This window comes from Eumetopias jubatus, unplaced genomic scaffold (assembly GCF_037043125.1).
Source record: "Eumetopias jubatus isolate StellerSeaLion01/CBP00866 unplaced genomic scaffold, mEumJub1_p1.0 scaffold_4, whole genome shotgun sequence".
Lineage (NCBI taxonomy): Eukaryota > Metazoa > Chordata > Mammalia > Carnivora > Otariidae > Eumetopias > Eumetopias jubatus.
Genome location: NW_028274810.1, coordinates 169,779,818 through 169,795,523, shown reverse-complemented (window position 1 = coordinate 169,795,523; position 15,706 = coordinate 169,779,818). Strand labels below are relative to the sequence as shown.

The window sequence follows — 15,706 nt, the reverse complement described above, 5'->3', positions numbered from 1 at the left end:
TTACAGGTTGTTTGAAGATTACATAATTTTCTATCTTCTAGTTTACTAAGAATGTGGTTTTGTGTAGTTTTACTTATTCTTCCTGCTGGTCCATATTGCTTTGTGCGTAGTTGATCACATTAATCCAGGCTGCCTCTTTCTAAATGGTACTTGAACATAATAAGAGAAAAGATGCTATTTCCCACAGGACTGTAGTCACCTTGGTGACATAGAAAGATCTGAAGAGAGAGAAAGCTGGTGTGTTCTTTGTACACTGTGGAAACCATTCAAAGTTTGACTTATCTGGAGCATAGAACTTTTAGGGCAAAAACAAAATCAAAGAAACAGATTCAAGCATTGGATTTGAAGAGTTTAATTGCACTGACATTTGTTTTTATACGGAGTGCCACGGAGCATAAAAATGTGTGACTGAGCATTGCCTCTTACATTAAAACGCTTTCAAATTCATCATTCGCCCAGCGACACTGTAGATGGTAAATGTTCCATCACACAACTATGCTCGCATCTGACAGATGAGGGACCAAGACTCAGAGAGCCTCACTCATGTGATGTCCTGGTTGCAAAGTTGCCTTGAGTAGAGCCAGGAGTAAAACACCAGCCCCCTGACCGATGATGCCATGCATTTCCATCACCAACAGTGCTTCATCAGAGAGGTTTGCACTCGTTTGTGCCTCTTTCCAATGTTTTGTTACTGTTCGATCGCTTCTGTAACCTAAGTCCCCTCCCTGACAACAAATGACTAGGGGAAAATATTTTTTAGCATTGTATTTCAAATGGATTTGCTCTGCTAAAAACGACGTAAGTTGCTTGTCCGGTAAGTAAGAAATACTTTCTCCCCTAATGATCCACCTCCCTCTCTCTTTTCACAGAGGACAGTTATGGGATGGATGGGAAGGTTAATCCGCCCAGCCTCGCTGCAGATGTCAACTGGCAAGGTCTGGAGGATTTATACAGAGTGAACGAAAGTGTCTATGAGGACAGACAAAACTATACACTTAGTCTGGTTGACTGGACTAATTACTTGAAGGATGTAGATAGAGTATTTGCACTGCTGAACAGCCACCAGGAGCAAGACAAAACAAATAAGACTGCAACTGCTCAAAGTGATGGGTCCCTGGCTGGATCTGCTGAGCTCTCTGCGCCAGTAGAGAGAGCCTCCGCGGAGTCAGATGAGGACCCGAGTCCTACGGTTGGGGAAGCGCCTTATTGGACCTGGCCGGCTGACCTTCGAACCCTGCCTTTGAACCAACCAACATTCAGTCCAGAGACAAAACTTGAATGGAACAACGACATTCCCGAAGTGAGTCGTTTGAATTCTGAACACTGGAGAAATCATAAAACTGACACGTGGACGGAGCACGAAGAGAGAAATCATCTTGCAAGCGATTTTAGTGGCAACGGCCTCACGGAGCTGGTGCTGCCACCCAGGCCCCGGCTGCAGCAAGAATTTCCCCGGGGGGCTGGTCCAGGCGAGGATGTTTTTGATCTTCTTCCCCGGGGGGGCAGTCCAGGCGAGGATGTTTTTGAAGATCAGCTGCATCTTCCTGCGCATGCTGATGTGGATTCCATTCATCAGCCGATCAATACGTCTGCCAGGGAGCAGCCGACCAACTCCAGCAGCGAGAAGAGGTTGAACAAGGCGAAGAGTCACAAGACGGGGAGCTTACAGAGTCTCGAAGGCAGTGCCTCCTTTCCACTCTCCTCCGATTAGCTGAAATTGTGACCTTACCCTAAACACAGTATTTTTTTTAACTTTTTGTTAGTAAACTAATAAAGGCAATCACGACAGCCAACATTCTAAGCTACCCTAGGCACATAGGCGCAGAAGTTAGGGCGCAGGTCAGCAGGAGGCACACAGGGACTCAGTGTTGTAATTCACGATTGGTCCAGAATAGAAAGAAAGGTTGACTTGTGTTTGTTTGTGGGGAGACTAAAACAGTATTATCTTTTGAAAATGATAGGGATATACCTATCCAAATATTATCCAATCAAGATGGCTAGAATTGTAACTTTCTGGGTTTCTAAAACTTGACCTCCTCCATGAATTTTTCAGCACATTTTCCACTGCCCGCCTAATGTGGTTTTGATTCCTTTTTTAACCACTGGAACTTTTCAGTGCCATCACCTTCAATGATTTTGCACTTTGAGATCAGAATACCATGTCTCTTTGGTTAGTCTTTTTTTTTCTTCCCATAGGCTTTTCATAGTCTCACTCCTTGCTCTCAGTGTGACCACGGGAAGTAGACCCCAAGAATGACACACAGTATGGATGACATATTGTTCAGCATACGCTTTTGCCAGAAGACATTGCATGCGTTTTCCTCGACTTGCTAAACTTGATTAGCAGAAAGGCATGGCTAACGATGTTGGCAGTAAAAATAAATAAATCAACAAAACCAAGATTGTCTGCTCTTTCTGTGCCTAGCCTCAAAGTGTTCATCATATGCTTCAGATTGCGAAATTTTTATTATTTTATTAACAGGATAAAAGGACTGAAGACTTTTTTTGCTCATCTTCGTTTTCTTGACCTGCCTAGTAAGGTCAAGTTTTGAGAATATATGCTTAGTTTTGAATTTATATAAGAAATCTTTTTCAATAAAACAAACTCACAAATGTTTCATATTTTAAACACACCATATGTGTTATATGATTATTTTTAAGGCCTTTACCAAGTTCTGATTTTTTAAAGACATAATACAAGACTGCTTTTGAAATTCTGTATTGTTGAAAATATTCTTGTTATGTATTAGATTTTTAAATACCAGCAAAAGGATTACCTCAGTGAGAATTATCAGTACCCTAGCCAACTTCCCAAGAAGGTTTTTTTTAGCTTAACAGTGATTTTCTTTTTATTTTTAGATCATTCAAATGCATAGGTAAATTATGTTTTCTTTAAGTGTTTAAGGTAAACTCTTTTAAAGAAAATTTAATATGTTGTAGTTGAATCTTTGATAACTTTAAGTCTTTATCATAGACTCTGTACATATGTTAAAATTAACTAGCTCTTTATCAGATGTGTGTGTCACCAGCTGAATGACAGAAGAAACATATTTATGGTCATGAATGATGTGCTTTGTAAAAAGGTTTCAAGTTATTAGGACGCATACTGTGTTTTTTAATCTTGTGTAATATTCTGTGATACTTTTATAGAACAATTCTGGCTTCGGGAAAGTCTAGAAGCAATATTTCTTGAAATAAAAGGTGTTTAAACTTTACCTGTTCCAGAGAAATGAGCTTATTACCAAGTTTTAGTGCCACACCCATTCTTTGCAGGTAAAATCAAGTCCTGATCTCAGTTGGACATGGCTGAATATTCGCCACATTTGTAAAACTGCCCCAAAGTCCATGTATTCTAGAACATCAGACTGATGATTTCAGTGTAGATTTGCCTCCTTGCTTCAGGGAGGCTGTGGCAGAGACAGCACAAGACTGGCTCCCCACCATGGCCCCCGAGCAGTTACGTAGGGCCAGTGTTTGGCTGAATCCTCTCCTGTCACCATCTTGACATCTTTCAAGATATTTGAACAAGGAATCCCACCTTCCCTCACTTCACCAGACCAACAAATTATATAGCCGGCTCTGGGCAGCGCAGACGGAGTTTTCCAAAAGCAAGAGGACCGATCCACTGAAGGAAGACCCAGTTCACCGGGGACGGGGCCATGGACTTTGATCAAGACCCAACCACCCTCCAATACCTCGTTTCTCCCAGCTGACAAATGCCATATACTGCTTTCCTGCTCCAGATTTCCTGAGGAGCTTCCTCTTCTGCAGGTCGAGGGGCTGACAATCTGTGAAGGTTAATAGTAAGGGGCGAAGAAACAAAAGCAAAGGGCTTTTTGAGATGTGCTAACCCAGTCCTGAGATAATTGAGGGAACCATCTGTATTGGTTTGCGAGGGCTGCCATAACAAAATACCACAGACTGGGGGCCTTAAACAACAGACAGTTATTTTCTCACTGTTCTGGAGGCTGAAAGTCCAAGACCAAGAGGCTTTGATTTCTTCTAAGGCCTGTCTTCTTGGCTTTCAGATGGCCACCTTCCCTGTTGTCTGTGCATGTGCAGCCCGGGCATCTTTTCTTACAAAGACACTCGTCATTTCAGATTAGGGCCCACCCTTATGACCTCATTTAACCTTAATTACCTCTGTAAAGGCCCTCTCTCCAAATACAGTCACACTGCGGGCTTAGGGCTTCAATATCTGAATTTTGAGGGGACACAATTCAGGCCATAACACCACAGATTCATCAAGAGAAGAGTTTTAGATAATAGTGTTGACCAAAGCAACATCATTTTGCCTCCCTTCTTGCTCCTTTCCTACAAAATGTGACTAAGCCAAATATTGCTATCCTGAAGAAAATTCCATTTTAGTTCAATTCAGTAACTATATATGGAGTACTTACTATGTGCAAAGGGCATGAAAGAGACTCGGATTTTGAAGAGTACTTAGAAATTGGCTAGCCGACTGACCTTGTTTGATCTCTGAGGAGCTGATGCCCAGAGGGCTGAGCTGATTCCCCAACTGCCCATTTCCCACCGATTTAGAAGAAGAAGAGGTTTGCCAGAGGCAGGGCTAGCCCCTCTCCACTTTCTCCATTTACACACACACACCACACCACACCACACCACACCACACCAGATCAGGGAAGGGAGAAACCATAGTGAAACCCCATGTGGAAAAGAGTAGTGGAAAAAACAATGGACATGAATTCTAAATTTTACTACCTATGAGCTGGGGAAAGTCACATAACCTCTCCTTGACGGTGAAATAAGAGGTGTGACTCGAGGATGGCAAATACATCACATCTGTGCTTTCTTTTCCTAAAACGTGCCCAGGGGAGACATTGCTAGTGCACGAGGACACTGCTGCGTGAAGCCAGAGCACTTGCACCCTTAGAATCCTTCTCAATGCAGCCAGCTACACTGTTGAGTTGATATTGGAGAATAAGACACAAACCTACTTACCATATCCAAACTAGATAATATCTGAGGCTCCTCCGAGCCTTCTTTAAAAAAAATAAAATAACCCTATTTGCAGGGGTCTTGGTTGAGAGAAGGAATGAAGACTTAACACTCCCACCCCATGCCAAATGTACCTAAACATGTTGCTCTTCTAAAAAAAGATTTTTAAACGCCTATTGTTCAGAACTTGCTTTAGAGCTACTATGATCTCAGCTATAAGAAGGTCCTCAATTCCCCCAATTAATCCAATTCTGCTTGATATTTTCAAATTTTATTTGCTTGATATTTCCAAATGTATTTGGAAAATATTTTCAATATTTTCAAAATTTATTTTAATAGAAAACAAAAGATCTTAGAGCAATTAACACCTCAGTGTGGTCCACCACCTGGTTCATTTAAGCCCTCATGACCTCTCCTCAAAGCTGCTGGAAAAGTTGTAATAGCACCCTAAGCCCCTTCCCTCCAGCCCCACTCCATCTCATCCTGCACTTGCTGTCTTTCATTACCTGGCTGAGACCTCAGCCTCCTGCTCAGAAATCTTCGGTGATTTTTAACAACCACCCCCCCCACCACACACACACACACACACACACACACACACACACACACACACACACTCGAAGCTCTAGCCTTCCATCTACCCATCTGCTCCCCTTCCCCCTTGCCTTTAACTACCAGCTTCCCCTGGATTAGTGCCACCTTCCCAAGTCTGAATTCCCCATCCCAACCTGTAAAAATCTCGTCCATTCTTCAATTCCCGTACTTTGTTTTCCCTTTTACCTTATCAAACTTTATCTTTTCTTTCCATGTAAACTTCCCTCAACTCCCCCACCCCTTGGACACAGTTATCTCAGCCATTTTTACTTTACTTTCCCCCAAGGAAGAGAACACTGATGTTGTACCAAGTCTGAGGCCAATGGAGTGAAAGCGACCGGCCACATTCATGACCTTGCCATTTGCCCCATTTCTGACAAGAGACCTACCTAATGCAACTATTGTCCATACTGGTCTAATTAACTCAACTTCCTCTGGTTGTGTCATTGATGCTGAGGACTTCAGCAACACAGTACCTGGGGCCTTATAGTGCGCCCACTATTGTATAAAATAAGCAGAGAAAATGGCTTCCAAAAAGCAGATATTTCCTGTTGAGACTAGGGAGTACCCTGCTCCCCGATATTGGGGAAAGCACTGCAGAGGGTTGGGGGACAAAGGGAGCTACAAATGTTGAGGTCTTTTGTGCTGAGCGTTGCCTCACTTTTCTGCTAGCAAATGCACTTAAGTGGTGGACAAAGGTATCTACCCTCTATTCTGAATTTCTAGCCCCTACACCCGTGTGCCTCCCAGGACTCAGGAATTCAGAATCTATGTCTTCTACCCCCAGTCCTCCTCTTCGTTACCCTACCTCCAGCGCCAACGGCACAGGAGACCCAGAGCCATGGTGGAACCAATCCAATTACTAATGGGTTTCAGCAGAAGAGGAGATGTCATTGCCACCCTAATACGAATCTGGTCACAAAAAGCCCCATTACAACTCAAGCCCAGAAACCGGAAGGGATGAGAGGTTAGTAAAGCATGTGATTCCCATCATTACCATTAGGTGTCACTCTAGCGCAACTCATGACATCTTTCCTTCCAGCCAGGCTCCGCCCTTCGCAAAGCTGCCACTTCATTGATCTCTAAAGTAGCGGCACTAGGTTTAGACAAGAACACAGCTAGAACAGCTTGATCCATGGCAGGCTTGCTCTTTCTTTGATACTTAGGATCTTAGCCAATCCAGAAGACCAAAAAAGGGTTTAGCTTTCTACTGATGTATATTGGTATTATGAGTTGGAACTGCATCAGACTTTGACGTTTAAATACAAAAGTGAGTACCAAATATTGATCTCCTTGCTTTCCAAAGACTTTTTGCAATTAAAAACGGTTTTTTGCGCACCCCCCCCCCCCCCGCCCCGCCGCCCATGCCAAAGCTACAGAGGCCATCTTCGCTCAGCTGGCAATTTTTAAAAGAAGAAAAGAACTGGATGCTTTTTAACAGCTCTTAAAATGCTGAGATTGAACCAAGTTTGGGGCTAATACAAGGAAGATGAGTGGCCACATTCATAACCTTTCCTCTCTCCTCATTTCTTAAAAAGAAACTTTCTAGTGTGTCTCTTTCAAAAAGCCCAATATCTGAAATGATTCTGCCTCTCCCTTGAGTGTGTGGGATATTTAAGAGAGTCGAGTGAAATCTCTAAATTGCCTAAATTGCACCCATTGATGAAGAGAAGGTAGACTGGGGATGAGGGTACTATCTGCCCTTTGTGTAAACGGCTTCCACAATGAATGAACAAGGCCCTGGAGGAAAATAAGTGTTTATCCAGAAACCAGCAAAGACACACACACACACGTAACTCCTGTATCTTGGGCCATTGTGACCCTTTAGTTGAGCTGTGCCAGAGGGGTGACTGAGTGAGAAATGGAAATCAATTGCCTTGCTTTACACCTATGGAGTGCTCCAGGCAAGGTTCTAAAAATAACCACTTTGTGCTCCAGTCGTGAGTCATGCTGTTATTTCCGGAGCTCCTTTGCCTCCCTCCTCCTCTCACCCAAAGGTTTTGGATGCCTTAGCAAACTCTGCTGTCCATCAGAAGAGATCTCAGAGACAAACTAATTTCAAGCCAACACACTTTATTCTTTTTTTTTACTTTTTTCTTAATTTTCAATGATCAAGTATTCAAGATGTTGTAAACCAAAGTTTATTAGTACATTGACAAGAGATTTCATTAAACACAAGGAAATTGAACATCTTTTAAATTACCCTAAGAGGTCTCCAAATAAATACTCATTGTAAAAATCACAAAATCAAACTCCTTTATGTAACAATTCAAAATGGCCTTTCATCACCAACACTTTCACACAACACACACACACCGAACACACACTCCACCAGGATCCTAATGCCAATTTATTTGACGCAGTATTACATCTCCTTTAACTGAAAAGCTAGAGGTGGACTTGCCTATTTCGTGCTTCTAAATTAACATTTGGGGCTTTGGGTAGAGGTATGTATTTTAAGAAAAATGCCCACTATAAAGCCTTATTATTCTGATTTTTAATTTCTAGATACAAAGTTTAAACTCTATTTGTTCACCCCTTTGGTTTAATAGGTCCCTGCAATGACTTTAGTTTTGGATATTTTCTCCTCTGATTTTAACATGTAATAGAATACCAGAAAAAGACATCTTCTAAACCCCAATTATTAAAAACACCTCACAAGGGTGTCAGTTTTTTGGAGAAGAAATAAGAAGAAATAAGTGAACTCATTTTCCCCTCTCTCTGAAATTATTTGTAGCATCTGATTATTCTTGCTAAAAGAAATATCAAAAGCACTGAGTTTTCCATAGAAAAGGTACTCTTCCTTACAGTCCTCATGTTTGCAGTGCAAAGTACATGGATTAACTGCAGTAATGAGAATAATGAGTGCTTGTTTTCTGGGAAGCTCTCTAGATTTCCAAAAGCAAAGCACATGCAGTCCCTTGCCAGTGAAACACTGTAAATTCAGTGTTACATTTTGTGTGGTGAGCATGCATCATCAAATACTTTTAGCACCGAGGCATTTTTTTTTTAATGTTGCAAAAGCAAATACCCAAGGAGGGTTTTCATCATATTTGACCCTTCTTAGGGCTGAGTAAAAATGAAGTGCTTAAAAGAACCTATTCAAACATAACACAGATCTGATTCCAATGTAGCAAGAAGCCTGGGACAGACACAGCCAGCAGCATCCTGGAAGATGAGGAAAGGAGAGAAAACGGAAAAGATAAAGTGCACAAGACTACTACCTTCGCCTGCCCGCCACGGCACGCCCTTCTATGCCAGGAAAGAGGAATTACAAATAACGTGGAGAGGCTACCTATGGTCTGGAGAACAGAACTAGCAAACCTGCAGTCTAGGCAATTCTGGGATTGTACAGTATTTTGATATCTATCTGCTACTTAGAAGACTCCAGATGCACCTCTATAGCAATAGTTAGACTCGTGTTTCTGCACCATCGAGGATGTTTGAAGTCCACACATGCTAAAAGTATAATTGGCTTGGCCAATTGACTTGCGCTCTCCTACTGCTCCTGGGCACACCAGAGAATTTCCAGAAATGCTTCAGGTCCATTCAAAAACCATGCAGCTGCTCTTTGGTTGATGCAAAACAGGCTCCAAAAAGAAACTTTCTGGTTCCACGTCCACCAAAGAATGCAAGCTGGAATTGCAGATGGAGGAAGAATTTTCTTGGTAGTTTGGTGAAAATGCAGGACGGTCATTATGACTTCCTCCTTCTTTGATGGCTGCATTTCCAAGTGCATGCTCCCGTTTGTGACCACAGCACAGGGACTGACAGCAACAATCGCACCAGTTGTTTGGTACATAACATGTAACGTTTTGTCTATGTTCATTTAACATGTAGCACTTTGTATATGTTCATTTAAAACTTTTATTTAGGAAACTTAAAACCCATATTCACTAAAAATTAATGGAAATGTTAACATTCTGAAAGAGGAAAACACAAAAAAGAAAGCATACACTGAAAATCCCCAGAGCTCAGATTCAATAAATCTGAACCACATTTCCTCATGATTCATTTCAGAAATTCTACTGAGACTCAATGCTAACATCAAAATTGGATTTGTTCTATATTAAATATGAACTATAAATAAATACTTGAGGTATGTTATGACAACTTTGAATATAACGCTTAGCTAAATAAATGTAAATTTACCTTGAAAATCTAAACATTAAATTTTGATGTTTCCTACAGATTTTTTTTTCTACACAAAGGAATAATAACTTCTCTACTCTTCAGAAAGCAAAAAATGAAATGCTTTACCTCACTAAATTATAGTCACACTTGTCTTTGTTAACCAAAACCATTGTAGGCATCATATAGTGTAAGAAGCAAGTGATGGAGACAGAAACCTGCTTCTGAACCCTAACTTGGCCACTCTGTACAATCCTAAACAAATCTCTTTACCTCTCTGAGCCTCAGTTTTCATGATGTTTAAAAAAAAACAGAATAAAAATAGTTATCTTGCAAAGTTATTAACAGTATTAAAATAAATGATGTATATTAAGTCCTTGACAAAATTCTCTGAAATAGTCAACACTCCACAAAAGATAATTTGTTTCTTCTCTGCTCCTCCTTCCCCCCCCCCGCAACTTAGTTCTAATGACTTTTGAATGTTTTCAAGAATGAAATTTACCTACAAAGGATAAGGACTTCATACTAATGAAGATAACAAAAAATGTGCTCCAACCACCCACCTTCCCCCTGGGTGTTTCTAAATTAATAGGCTAGACTCATAGATATTATACTTGCATATTAAAGCCAAATAATACATTATAATCTACAGAGTTGATAAAAGAACAAGGTGACCTTTTTTCCAAAACAAGTAATTAGAAGCCTAAGTTCATGGAAAGTGGGAATTAAACTTACAATAGTTATACATTATTAATACATTAATCTACAGAGTTGATAAAAGAACAAGGTGACCTTTTTTTCAAAACAAATAATTAGAAGCCTAAGTTCATGGAAAGTGGGAATTAAACTTATAATGGGAGCTATGACCATGAAGTAACAAACATATAAGAACCTCATATCTACAATTAAATGGTGCCATTTATAAAATAGTCACTTTAGTTGAGTATGCAATATTCCAAGGATACTACCAGGACCCAAAGCATTCTTAATTGGTACGTATTCTAAAACTTCAGTCTTCTGTGATTTTTCATTACTTATTCTACATGAACCAACAACACATTAATGATACACCCACTGTTTATAAGTATCACATACTTGAGGAAGTACAATATTAACAATTGTGGTGTACAATTCAGGCCAATTTCTTTGAATTTTGGCAGGTCAACCTAAAGAATTTCATAGAGCAGCAGATGGGTAATTGGCTAAAATAGTGCCTGATAGAGAACTGGTCAATGGTTGCTGAACTGGATGGACGACTGTTCAGGGTAGAGAAAGGGGACCGTCTAATTATATGTGAAGAGTCTGTCACTTCCTACCCTGGAGTTCTGAGAGCAGCTCCTTTTCAAAATATACTACCAAGAAGAGAGAGATTCTAAGAGTGTTGGAACATACAATCTTAGCTTTAAAAAAAAAAAAAAGGTGCTAATCCCACCCAAATTCTCTCAATGCAGTTCTTTAGCAATTAGAGGAGAATTAAGAAATACCACCTCTCCCCATCCTGTATATCTTTAGCTCCAACACAAAAGGAAACTTTCTAAAGGATCTAAAGGATCAAAGATCTCCCATAGAGAGTAAAAGAGAACCCTGAGGGAGCAGAGTAGACACTAAGTTAATCAGCAACATTCTCTGAAGACCTTCAATATATACCACATGGAGGGAAGTTGGACAGACACCAGAGTAACTACAGGCAACAGCAGACTTATGACTCAGCCAAATGAGACCGCTCCAAAGGAAGTCCTTGTTACCTGTCCACTGGCTCAACCCCTTACAGACATTATTCGGTCTAATAATGATAACCCTCTCCAAAAACTGCATGCCACCAAAAGAACCATTTGACAACACCGTTCTCAGGTGGAGAGGAAAACAACCTTGAACTGTTCACGCAACTCCACCAGTGTCTCCAAGGGTGAAGGGCAAAAAGCCTGAATCATGGGACAGTTCTGTCCCTCATGTATCCCCCTGTGGAAGAGTGTAAGCCAGCTAAGGAAATCAGTTCCCAAATTAGCCCCTACATAAGCATAGGCTCCTTGGCAGAAACTGTTCACAATTATATTGGTATTTGGACCTTACAGTACCTCCTAAGTCCGGGTTGTCAAGGATTCTTTTTCTGAGCAGACAAGATCCCAGGAGTTAACCTGCTATCAGTCCAGAGTGCAGCTGGGAAGCATCTACCTTCAGAATCATGTAGAAAGCATTCTGTGTGGCACCTAAGTCAAAGGGATGTGCTGGCAGGAACTGAAAAGGATGATGGATAATGAACCCAAAGTGCATTTAGGAACAGAAAAATCCTCTCGCAGAATTGCTTCGGGAAGGTTAACAGGAGGAAGGGATCAAAGAGAGATGCAAAACTGTTCTAACTCTGATAAAGTGGAATTCAGTATGACAGGCAAGTTGATTTTAAATAATTTTCAATCATGACTTAGGATCATACTCTCATAGCTCACAGATCTCCCTCCTCCTGTATTCAGAGTGATTTTCACATCACAGGTATAGGTTTCCTGATTTAATTACTCAGCTTCAGGGGCCAACCACGGCAATTTTCTGTACATAAGAAAGAAAGTGATACAGATTTGCTAGGGTTTCCAGGCGTATAACTAAAGCAATCAGATGGGACTCAATCTTACCTCTGTGGAATTTCTTTCTCCAACTATTTTGAGTGTCAAGGTTACAATTCTTAGCTACCCTTGTGTGGGCCCATGAGAGCTAAAAGAATTTATGCAGCATTTTTCTCTGGATGAGAAAGCTATCAGTTTCTCTCCTTATGATGCATCTCAAATTAGGTTCTAGCCATATTGTTTAGCACACTAGTTTTAAAGCCCCTGGCAAAAGAATACTGGAGTTTATATTCAAGCTATCAGATTTTATGATTCGGCAGACTCTTTACCTTATGATGGGGCAGACAGACTAAAAGAGAATATGTCTTATGAAATAAAGTAGCTGTTCCTTTTGTCACACTATGCATATGATTCCTTTGAAGCATCTGAAAGATTCTACCTGATTTATAACTCTGCTATGGCTTAAAATGCTATTAACAGTACTTCAGGGAAAGTTTATTGTCCTCTTTTCAAAACGTTATCTGCTTTAGTCTCTTGAAAGAAAAAGTTAACATGCTGCACTTACATGTTCCCAATCAAAATTGCATAGTTGAGGCAAATTCATTTGTGCTTTGTAGCGGAACTCACAGTAGGTGTTCATATCTAAAAACTCTTGATTTGTAAATGCAAAGTCATGGTCAAGCTCACCTTTGTTTGGAGTGTATGGTAATGATATGTACAGCCAGGACACTTCCCGGGGTTTTGTTAACCAGGCACCTCTCAGCCTTATACCACATTGGAGCACAGCATGAAATTAACATAGCGGAAATGGTAACAAATCTATCTAAACTCCTCCTTCTTGGAGAGAAGGGGGGAAAGGCTCTCAGTCTTGTTGAGGTATCCAGCCCTCAATCAATAGTGGCTGTGTATACTGAGTTTTGTTGGTTTGAGGATTGTGTCTTTAGAGGTTAAAAAAAGAAAGAAAGAAAAGAAGGCACGGGTGTTTCTCAAGTTGCCATATTCAACTCAACCAACAAAACTAAAGTCTTCCATTTTCAAGCTTCAGGAGGGAGGCTACATGGCAGTAGGGCTTTCTTCCAGCCCCGGGTCTGGGGAGGAGCTTATTGCTTCGGGGAAGGGCCCCGGATAGGTCTGTGCTGTGTACTGGATCCCTTTCTGCAGACCAGTCTCTTCGGGGAAATCCCCCTGGCTGCTGAAAGCTGGACAAGATCTAGTCCGGGCACCCTTATTGGCGTTGTCGGTGTGGCCCACCATCTCGCTCACTGTGTTCAGAGGAAATTCTCTCCACCTCTGCCTCTGCAGCTCGTCCTCCTTGTATTTAATGGAGTACCAGGCCAGAAAAATAAAAATGAAGCCAACAAATTTGAGGCCGGCCGCCAAACCAAAATAGACAAAACGAAATGATGTCACGTTGTATTCCCAGCAAGAGCCTTGCACTCCACATTCCTGTTGCCAGAGCATGCAGGTGGTGTCAATAACTGCTCCAAAGTAAATTGGAGTAGGAATGTATGCTAGCAGTGTAGAGAAAAAGAAAAAGAACAATATTTAGCCCATCTTATCAGAGAAAACAGATTTGTAAATTAGAACCCTCTAGAACCAGTGGAGGGCAGTGGTTTTCTTGTGTTACTTGACTGTTTTAAATATGTCACATCCTATCATAATATATTTATTATAAAAACGTTCACTAAGTTATAAATACTTTAAATCTTCCAGTTTGCAACTCGGTCAGAATACGCTATTGATTTTGAGATTGTAAAAATGTCGATTGCTTAAAATCTCAATTAGGCAATCCTTTTAAACTTAAAAATCAAATTTTGCCATTAAATACTCAAGAGACTATACGACCCTTTATAAACCACTAAAATTCAGTATACTTAGTTCTTATGGGTTGGGTTCTAGTCCTCAGGTGCAGGAAGAGTATGAGGAAAACACTGTCCTCTCTAAGCCAGAAACGACATCAAATGGAAAACTGTATAAAGACATTTGGAGCATAGAAATAACTAAGGCAGGAAATTCATCTTTGAAGCTTGTGAAACATCTGTGATGAGTAGTAGCTTCACTGTTTGGGCTGTGAGATAGATATTTCTTTACTCCCATAAGAATGAAAGTCTACCCAAGTAGACTTCCTTCACCATACGTTACTCCCTTTGCTGAAATGTGTCCCCATCCCCAAAATTGTTCACCTTGCTATTATCTACCCCTCCTTTAAATTCCTCACTCACTCAGATGCCACTGTATTGCCACTGCATTTTGTATACACCTTCATTGTATCAACTATCACGTAGCATGAAAGTGTCTGCAGATTTGTCACCCGTAAGCTCCTTGATGGCAGAGGCCATGCCTTTTATTCCTTGCACCCCAAGGACCCCTCAGGACAGCCCATGGAACCTCAATAAGAGTTTATAAAAGGAAGTGATGGGAAGGAACAAGGGAGAAAAGGAAGAAGAAAACAAGAGAGGAAGGAAGGGTAGACAGTGGACTAAGCGATGTATTTTTAAATGTTATATTCGTTTCAAATGAGGTGTGTTCACTACAATTAAAAGTTGACATTACTAAAACACTTAAAACTCTCTTTTTGCTTTGGAATTTGGGGAAATGGAAATTGGTTTGTTCGCCCAACTCTAGTTTTTCATAATCAACAGAACTTAAGTCAAGGTTGAATTAAATAATAGATGACTGAAATGTCCTCCTTCCACTTACTCCTGACACTGTGACATCCCTCTTGTTGACTTGCCTTCACCTCCAATTCCATATGAAACCATCCCAACTCCATGGCATCAAAGACAAGCAAAGCAAAAAGAAGGACCTATTTTTTTCTTTTCTTTTCCTATTCAACCACCCCTTTGCTAAACAAATTTCCTTCTTTGAAAACAACTTTTTAGTTTTCAACAGGAAGTATAAGGCAAGCTTCTTAACAAAATCAAAGCATGCCAGAATTTCCTTTCACCAGCTGCCTTTGAAAAATGGGACCTTCGAAGTTTTATCAGTACCAAAAACAAAACAAAACAAAACAAAACAAAACAAGCCCCCCTTTCAATGCAACTAGAAGCCTCTGAGGATGACCAGACAGTTCCTACTCCCAGACTGGGCCACCAACTGCAACGTAATGACAAATTGAGAATTCCAGGAATCCATAATCTCTCATGGTTCATCCAAGAATCAAACTGAGGGTTTTAGAGGGGAGTGGGGTGGGGATGGGTAAGCCCAGTGATGGGTATTAAAGAGGGCACATATTGCATGGAGCACTGGGTGTTATATGCAAACAATGAATCATGGAACACTACATCAAAAACTAATGATGTAATGTATGGTGATTAACATAACATAATAAAAAAAGTTATAAAAAATAAATTGATAATTCCAGGGAAGATTAATGTTTCAGAGGGTCAGATGATACCATTTTAAAGTGTTTCACCCTTCAAAATGGAAATTAAAAATTTAAATCAAAAAACCTATTTTTTTTTTTT

At 40.6% G+C, this 15,706-nt stretch overlaps 2 protein-coding genes across 3 annotated transcripts in view; one reads left to right on the top strand and one right to left on the bottom strand.

Annotated features, from left to right (window-relative positions):
* SULF1 (sulfatase 1) overlaps positions 1–2,420 on the top strand; it is an 81,579-nt gene extending 79,159 nt beyond the window's left edge. The window contains exon 19 of the mRNA XM_088023134.1: positions 870–2,420. Within this exon, the coding sequence (XP_087879260.1) occupies positions 870–1,711 (842 nt within the window). The 3' untranslated portion in view covers positions 1,712–2,420. The remainder of the gene's footprint in view (positions 1–869) is intronic.
* A 10,872-nt stretch (positions 2,421–13,292) lies between these two features.
* The window catches only part of SLCO5A1 (solute carrier organic anion transporter family member 5A1), a 126,503-nt gene continuing 124,089 nt past the window's right edge, over positions 13,293–15,706 (bottom strand). Inside the window, exon 9 of one of the 2 annotated variants that reach the window (XM_028112975.1) lies at positions 13,293–13,750. In XM_028112975.1, the coding sequence (XP_027968776.1) occupies positions 13,293–13,750 (458 nt within the window). The remainder of the gene's footprint in view (positions 13,751–15,706) is intronic. The other variant, XM_028112983.1, reaches the window with a different exon arrangement.